General features: G+C 40.4%; 1 protein-coding gene across 1 annotated transcript; it reads left to right on the plus strand.

Moving 5' to 3' along the window:
• Positions 1–1,723: 1,723 nt before the first annotated feature.
• LOC121807893 (protein DETOXIFICATION 18-like) lies at positions 1,724–5,510 on the plus strand. Its single transcript, XM_042208234.1, has 7 exons — positions 1,724–3,445; positions 3,556–4,100; positions 4,168–4,254; positions 4,391–4,447; positions 4,539–4,777; positions 4,875–4,993; positions 5,290–5,510. Exons 1-7 carry the CDS (start codon positions 3,191–3,193, stop codon positions 5,422–5,424), a joined length of 1,437 nt encoding a protein of 478 aa, XP_042064168.1. The 5' UTR covers positions 1,724–3,190; the 3' UTR covers positions 5,425–5,510.
• Positions 5,511–9,031: the final 3,521 nt, after the last annotated feature.

Genomic DNA, 9,031 nt, shown 5'->3' on the forward strand with positions numbered 1-9,031 from the left:
TTCACTAATGTTAACAAAATACATCACTATAGCAAAATATCACAGAAACATCACTCTGACCCTGTAACATATCACTATAAGCATGTTTTTACTTCACTTATGTTAACAAAATACATCACTATAACATAAAATCAAAGAAACATTACTATAACCACAGAATACTTGGTGTATACAGTCGGAACCTTCGGTTGTATAAGTCACATTACACGAAAATATTGTTGATTAAAATAAAAAATAGTAGAAATCCCTCTCCCAAAATCACTCTCAAATCTCGACACTCCCACCAATCTCTCAGCCACCAAACCAACCAAAACATCCACCCTCCGTGCCCCGCCTCCCCCGGCGCCGCCCTACCCTCTCCCACGAGCGCGCCGTCGTAGTACACCTTTGTGGCCGCCTCGTGGAACTTGAACGACGCCGCAGTTGGATGCTTCACGTGGAAGATCGTGAGCATGAGGATGAGTGTTGTGACGGCTAGGATTAGGAGAAGCGCGGCGGAGCAGCCGCAACACTTGAGGCACTGGTGGCGGCGGTGTGATATGAACTCTGGTGGAAAAGGGCTGAGCTTGGAGTTGGCGGGGATGGCCAGAGCGAGCGGCTTCTCTTGCTCTCTTCTTTCTGCCATGGATGATGAAAATTTATGTAACCTATTTTTTTCTGTGCAATGATCATTATGCCCCCGTCTTGTTATTGTGAAGTAAATTAGTGATAGATGGAACTAATTTCTACTTTAAATTAAAAAATTACATGTATTAATAATAGCTCATGATTTTCTTGATCTTGTGGCTGTGATTTGTTCTCTAGTTATTCGCATAAACACTAAAGGTCTGTTTGGTACACATAATTGAAACTGAAATTCTATTGGAAGAAATTGAATTCTATTGGAAGGAAATGAATTGAATTCTAATTCAGTTCCATATCCTATGTTTAAATAAAATGAAGTTATTGATATAGAATTGGACACATAGCCGTATATGTATATGTAGGGGTATTTATTGAGTTTGCACATACACATAATACACACTCATAATGCACATTACACACACACAACAGTATATGTGTGTATAGTATGTGTAATGTGTGCAGTGTGTGTTGGGTTGAGCATTCAGTTTTCGGTTTGGTTTTGTTACCCAAACCTAAAAACCAAATTATTTTGAAAATCGAAACCAAATCGAAACAAAAAAAAAATTATTTTCTTTTCTTTTATTCATATTTTTTAAATTTATAATCTTTCTAATTATGAAATACTTCATCCGTCCCTAAAGAATATACACTTGTGGGTTCGAGACGAATTTTAATGCAAAATTGCCAAAGTAATATAGAGGTAAAGAGAAAAAGTAAATATAGTATTGTTAGTGAGAATAGGTCCCACCTCATTAGAGAGAAAAGAATTTCCAAAATAGAAAGTGCATGTTCTTGTGGGACGAACTAAAAAGAAAAGAGTGCATATTCTTATGGGACGGAGGAAGTACCTTATTTTCTTTTTCTTTTTTCATATTTTTCGAATTTGTTATCTTTCTAACTACTCCCTCCATCCTATAAAAATATGGGCAATTGATAGGCACTAGAATTAAGAAAAAATTGGTAAAGTAAGAGAGAGGAAGAGAATGACACTTAAAGTAGGAGTAGTGTTTAATGGTGGTATAAGTTGTAAATAAATTGATGCATATGGACAATAAGTTGGAATAACTTTCCAAAAATGGAATGCACATATTTTTTATGGACGAACAAAAATGAAAATTGCACATATTTTTATGGGACCGAGAGAGTATATGTAGGATCAGATTACACTGCGTACTGAGATGACTAATCTCAAAAGGAACAAGCTGAATACAAAGGAAACAAGATAACAATTGTTCTAAGTACAAGAAATAGCAATCAGAGCCCTAGCTACGTTCAAGTCCTCAGCCAAACTTGAACCTTACCACTGATTGAAACCTGCACACTAAGAAGAATTGTTAGAACCACAAGATAAGACTCCGAAGAGTCTAAAACCAAAAGGAAAAACAAGAAGAAATCAGAGATTTGGAAGATAAGGCTCAGGTCACAGCAGTTACTGCACTAGGTCTTGGACCTCCCCAAATCTCAACCGATTGTCACAAAGGTAGCGCCATCTAACGGATTAAACCATCGGGAATCAGTAACCCTGGATCTCACCGACTACCGCACACCACGGCCTGCTCAACACGCAAATCACCATGATCCTCTTAGATCTCAGCCTCATAACACAAGAACTCTCAAGAACATCACCAACCACACACAGATCTAACTTCTGAGTCAGATCTATTGATCTAACACCAGGTCTCGAGGCAACCAAAGCAGTGTCCTTAACTCAAGATCTTAACCTATGAATCTCTCTAAAATCGAGAATCATCGAAGGAAACGGAAGATCGGAGAAGATGACCGGCTACAACCACCGTGAGAAGAGAGAGAGAGTGTAGAGAGAAGGCAGAGCATATCACAAGAAAGAGAGAATAGACTTGAATGAGATGGAGTGAAGGAGGCGGAGAGACTTATCACTCCCAACAAACACAACCCTTCACCCCAATGGTCCAGGTTCGTGATTTGCATGGAATGCACACGTGGCGGCCATCGGTGAGAGAGATTAAGTGAATAAGTAAACGGGCCTCAGCAAGTTTTGGGCCTACATTTAACTCACAATGGGCTTAACATAATATCAGCTAAGCCAACATTAAATATCAGCCCAATCCAAAAATGGAATCCAATATTCGAACAGTATAAAATACACTGTTGCGTAATTGGATTTTGTATATGTTTACTTTATTAATTACTTTCTTATTAATGATTAATATTTTATTAATGATATCATATAAATACCTTCACTTTTAGAAATTCTATATTTTAAATTGAATTTCATTCTATTTTTGAGTGTTTATAAATGCCAAAAAAAAAATACCTTCATCTTTCACCAAAGTTGCTAGTATCACTATAATAAACTTTCAGTTATATCTCTCCGGGAACATCCACCAACAATTCATCTCTCTCTCCTCACCATTCTCGTGTGTATAGGTTTGCTATTTTGTCCGAAATGTATGATAGCTTACTTGCATTTTTGTCATATATGTCCAAACTAATACTGTTCATTAATATGCTGATGAATGAAGCGTGAACAAATTTTCCTTTTTGTTACTCATACAAACTCAACTGCTTATTTTGATATCGAGAGAGTATGGATTTTGGACGCGGCAAAGAGTCTGTGAAGCTGAAGCATCCGTTGATTGAAGAGACTAAGTCGGCGGAGGATGGATTCCTCGCTGAGGCCAAGAAGCAGATATCTCTGGTCCTTCCTATGATCTTCACCAATGTCGTCTATTTTTTCATCCCTCTTATCTCCGTCATGTTCGCCGGCCACTTCGGCCACCTCGAGCTCGCCTCCTCCAATCTCGCCAATTCCTGGGCCGCCGCCTCCGGCTTCGACCTCATGGTAATTAATTAATTTATGAGATAAACTAAAAAAATTAAAACTTTGTAATTTAATTAGCAGATTTTAAACTTGGTGATTTGATGACTATTTACACTTTTATTTATTTATAGGTTGGACTGAGCGGCGCGCTGGAGACACTGTGCGGCCAGGGATTTGGCGGGAAAATGTACGGGATGCTTGGAGTGTATCTCCAGGCGTCCTGCATTGTCTCCGCGGCTTTCTCGGCAGCCGTGTCGCTTCTGTGGTGGTATTCAGGGGCGATTTTGGCCTCGCTGGGGCAGGACGCTGGCGTTGCTGGATCGGCGGGTTTGTATCTGAGGTGGCTCATCCCGGGGCTGTTCGCCCAGGGATTTTTGCAGCACATGTTGAGATTTGTGCAGGCGCAGTCGGTGGTGGCGCCGCTGGTGCTGTGTGCCGGCGTGCCGCTGGTGCTGCACGTCGGTGTGGCCTATGCGCTGGTCCACTGGACGGCGCTGGGGTTCAGAGGGGCGGCCGCGGCCGCGTCGGTTTCGCTGTGGGTTTCTGTGGTGATGCTGGGTTTCTATGTAGTTAAGGCGGATAAGTTCCGGCTGACGTGGCGGGGGTTTAGTTGGGAGGCCTTGAAGCATGTGTTTTCCTATTTGAAGCTCGCTCTGCCTTCTGCGGCTATGGTCTGGTAAGTCAGTCTTTTTTTTTCATGGTAGACTCGAATCTGAGACCTTTAATTTTTTTTGTTGAAGCAGTTTGGAATATTGGGCTTTTGAGATTCTTGTGTTGTTGGCTGGATTGATGCCGGATTCGCAGCTCACTACTTCGCTGATTGCAATGTGGTAAGACTATGTTTGGTAGGGTAAATATTTGATTTTGATTTGCTACTAATATGAGGTTGCAATGTGGTAAGGCTGTTTGATAGGGTAAATATTTGATTTTGATTTGCTACAACTAATATGAGGTTGCGTGTGTTAGTGTGAATGCAGAGACGATTTGCTACATGATCTGCTATGGTCTTGGTGCTGCAATTAGGTAACTCTTCATCATCATCAACTATCATCTAATTTGTGCATATTTTACTAGTAATAGTGGTGAAATGAATATTGGGTTATTGCATTTGCAGCACAAGGGTGGCTAATGAGTTGGGAGGTGGGAATCCTGAGGGAGCAAGGCGAGCCACGAGCGTCGCCCTTAAGCTAACGCTAGTGCTTGCCGTGTGTGTTGTGTCGGCACTTGGTTTCGGTTATAATGTGTTTGCAGCCGCCTTCACCAACAGCCCTCTCGTCTTAAACGCCTTCGCCTCCATGGTTCCACTCCTCGTCGCTTCTGTCTTGTGTGATTTTTTTCAAGGAATTTTCTCAGGTTCCATTATCTCTCTCTATTTGATATTTTTTATAGAGTATATGTTGAAGATATCAATCACACTAGATATGGTGTTTTGTGTGGGTTGCAAATGCAGGGGTAGCAAGGGGATGTGGATGGCAACACTTAGTTGTGTTCATCAATATTGGGAGCTTCTACTTGATTGGCATGCCTCTTGCTATCATCCTTGCTTTTTACTTTAAACTATATGCCAAGGTAATTAAACATTGGGTAGTAATAAAATTCAAACTTTATATATTGCACAAACTTCAAACTCCTCGATATAGTATTAACACAATGTAAAAATTTTAAGATTTTGATATCAACAATGTGTTGAGAGCGTAACTGTTGACATTTTTTTGTGCTGTTATTTTGTCATCTATTGACATTTTCTAAAGGTGCAGATCACAATTTAGAATTTGCATTTGATTACATATGCTCCGTATATATCTACTTCTCTATTATTTCCACGCTGCCTCCATTTTTTCACTCTACTTGGTCAAATATTGCAGGGATTATGGGTTGGGTTAGCATGTGGTTTGGCAGCCCAAACGATGGGTCTTTTGGTGCTTTCCAATGTCACAAAATGGACAAGGATAGAGTTTTGTCAAAGTCCATCTTCCAACATTGTTCAACCATCGGTATAATAAATCATACTGTCACCAATAAATCACACTGTGTTCCAGTGCCTTATTAGTTTACTCCAATAAATAAAATGAGTGGTTTGCAAAAATCAACTTATTGCTTAAATATATGCATCTCAATTGATTTTGTTGCGGCAAATAATTAGTATAGTACAAGATCCATAATTATTGAAACAAGGTGCATGATTATTGAAACAAGGCGGCTCTCTTTTTATGTACCAAATCTACACAACTAGTAATTTTTTGTCCGTCATTTATAGTCCCATATTGATTCGGCATAGGTTTCAAAAAATTGTTTGACTTGATGAAGAAAAATAGAATAATGAGTTAGTGAAAAATGCACTTCACTTTTATAATAGATTAGGTAATAATGAGTCAACTTACCTAAAATGAAAAAAAATAAATGAGACTTTAAATCACATGCGTCCTCCGCAAATTGCGTGCCGCAATATCATGCCTTGTCAACCCAATCCGACCACATTAACTAATGGGCCCTGCTCCATATTAACTAATGGGCCCTGCTCCATCACATGCCTAAATTCCTAACCGGGCTCACCTTATTTTGTTAGCAACCTTTGATTACCTTTATTTCACCTTCTTTTTTACTCCCGCCGTTCGTGAATAGGAGTCTCATTTTTTTCATTTGAGTCTATCCGCTAATAAGAGTTTCGGTTCATTTTAACTATAAATGATAATAGGCCTTTATATTTCACTAACTCATTCCACTCACATTTATAAATGGACTCATATTCCGATCATTTTTTCCACCATAAGCGAGTCACTTTCCTTTTTGGAAGGTCTCACCATAAGTGAGTTATTTCCATTTTAAGCAAAAAAATCTTTTACTTTATTTTTCCACCTACTTTATTATTTTCACTTCTCTACTTTTCCGTCTCATACTTACTATCTTCACTTCAACTTTTAAAAATCAATTCATTAAATCTCGTGCCCAAAAGAAGTGGCTCGCTTATGATGGAACGGGGGAGTATCTATTGAAACTTACAGTGTATCGTCACCATTTTATTTTTTTACAATAATTTATTTCTCTCCCGTGATAAGTTTGTTAGAATCATTATGTTTCGATCTGCCTGGGTATAAGGCTGCAATCTTCTTTTTATGTTGCAATCTTTGACTGTGAGAACTGTATTAGTAAGTTAAGATTAATTGTAGGGGCACTTTGAAACATCGAAGGGATGAGGTAAAACGATGTGTCACTTGATCTGTTAATTTTTTTTTAAGTGGCGAAACTTCAATATGACTTCTTTTGGGGCAAAGGAGTTTTTAAGATATCTTAGAGGAGTGATATGGAAGTGAAAACTGCGACTTATTGATTTAGATGAAATTTCGAGGACAAAATTTTTTCTAAGAGGGAAGAGTTGTAATAACCCGAAATTTCGTAAATTGAAAAGTAGTTAAAATGCGATAGAAGTCTATACTTAAATGAAATGAGAGGTTTCGGTTAGTAAAAATATATCTGTCGGATTAATAGAAAATAAATTGATTAGAGATGTGTTTATATTAGTTTTAGAATACAAAAGCTAAGTTGCAGGGTTTTGGATTTCATAAGTAAAAGAAAAAAAAGAGTAAATAAGAGCATCAGCAATGGCGCCCGTCCCTGCGGAATTCCGACCGGCGTGCCGGAATTCCGCGGCGGACGTCCGCCATTGTGCATGGTATGCACGGATACGGAATTCCGTCGAGGACACCGCAGTTCCGCGGAGTCACGCGGAATTCCATCGCGACGGACGTGCGGACGTCTGCTATTGCGTTGACTCTCACGGATAAGGAATTCCCGTTTATTGCATTAAATTTTTTTAATTGTGGGAAGTCCTTCGGGATGTCCGCCACTGTGCAGTGGGAAATCACGTGGCAGTGCAGTGGGAAGTCCGTATGACGTGGCAGGAGGTGTTTTTAGGAATTACGAGGGGAATTCCGCCAGAAATTCCGCGCCACTGCTGATGCTCTAAAGAATTAGCACTAAAGATTAATACAAAAAAGAAAGAGAATTAAAGAAATAGAAAAAGAAATTGGAAAATGGAAAATGGAATGAGATTTTTATCTCCACTCTCCCACTTACGAGAACATTCTATACTCTCCAACACCTACACCACCGCCATTCACACCATTGACACCCATGGACATACAACCATTTTCATACACACACACACTCAGCGACGAGCCGTCACCTCCCTCCGACGACTGCCCTAGCTGACTCTTCTTCTCTCTCTCTGTCTCAAACCCGCTTCGCTGCTCAAGCATACGCCGGACTCATTCCCTCTCTGCGTTGCTTCTGCCCGACGATTTCCGGCGACGTCATCGCCAATTTTCGGCTTCTTTAAACAAGACTTGACTCCACTTTGTGTAATGGGAGATAGCAAGGACATAGAGAAGGAGCAGGAATAAAGTGATTCGTATGTCAAAGTGTCGGGGATTTTGGGATTAGAGAGTTGATTCATATGTGAAAGTGTCTAGGATTTTGAGATTAGAGGGTCAACTATCTCTTTTGTGAAAGATTAATGGGCTAGATTAGATTAATAGGAAATAATTCTATTGGGCTTGGTCCAATGTTACAATTATTCTATTATATATATGCTCTATTGTAGAGAACATAAGATATAGAAAACCTAATTTTCTAAGAGAGAAAAACGGTGCTACGTTCACAAAAGATTTCCTAGCTTTCTCTATAGAACGATTGTACCGAGGAATTGTTCCTGCATCGGATCAGAATACACGTGGACCTTGATAGTAGTGGATTCAACTTGCAGGATACAATCGTAGAAGAAAACGACACAACAAGTAAGATTTAGTTTCGTTATGTATTACGTGCTCAACTTACAATATAATTATGAATCTAGATCTGTTATTCTTGTCTGCAATTTCTGCTGCGCTTATTAGATGAATACAAGAATTCCTAACAGTGGTATCAGAGCCCGGGGTTTGATTCATAATTAATTTTGTTTCCTAATTAATTTGTGGATGATTTTGGAAATCAAAATTCTGAAATTGGATTTCAAAATTCTTTCACCATTCGCCCATAACGATACATGCAATAACAATATGCATACTTGTTTGTGGTGATTTGCTCCAATCGTGATTTGCTTCACATAGTGGAATAATCAATTGGCTAAGTAATTTCTACTTACTATGATCGCAATGGCGTTGTGGAGTTTACTCCGCGGCAGTGTCGGAGTATTGGAAACAAATAGCAGCAGCCGCAGAAACGACACCGGCAGCGATGGCGGTCCGAGTGGGAGCCCTTCGGGGCGGTTCGCAGGGTCGAAAGACAGCGTCCCTTTGTGAGCAACCGGCGTCGGAGCAAGATGGGAGTCCTCGTGAAAATCAAGAGCAGGCTGCGCCGGCAGCCCGAGCCTACGGGCTGGGCAGTTTGTGTGACGCGGCACAACAATGCAAGGGCAGCGACGGTGTCACTCGACAGTAGTGCCGAACCTGCCCGACAGTCTAGGCACTCTAGTGTCGGACGTGCAGCACCAGGAGGCAGCCTCCTCTTCAGCCTTCCAGCGGCGGTTGTGGCGAGGATCCTCGGCTTTGAGCCCATGGCGGCGGCAGTGAGTGGCGATGAACGGCGGAGTTGGTGGAGTGAATACGGCGT

This window comes from Salvia splendens, chromosome 6, assembly GCF_004379255.2.
Source record: "Salvia splendens isolate huo1 chromosome 6, SspV2, whole genome shotgun sequence".
In the NCBI taxonomy this organism is placed as follows: domain Eukaryota; kingdom Viridiplantae; phylum Streptophyta; class Magnoliopsida; order Lamiales; family Lamiaceae; genus Salvia; species Salvia splendens.

Excerpts from the sequence above, each read along its gene's own strand:
- LOC121807893 (XM_042208234.1), top strand. The coding sequence starts at position 3,191 with ATGGATTTTGGACGCGGCAAAGAGTCTGTGAAGCTGAAGCATCCGTTG. Across the intron at positions 3,446-3,555 it reads CCTCCGGCTTCGACCTCATG|GTTGGACTGAGCGGCGCGCT; the intron begins GTAATTAATTAA and ends ATTTATTTATAG. Across the intron at positions 4,994-5,289 it reads ACTTTAAACTATATGCCAAG|GGATTATGGGTTGGGTTAGC; the intron begins GTAATTAAACAT and ends CAAATATTGCAG.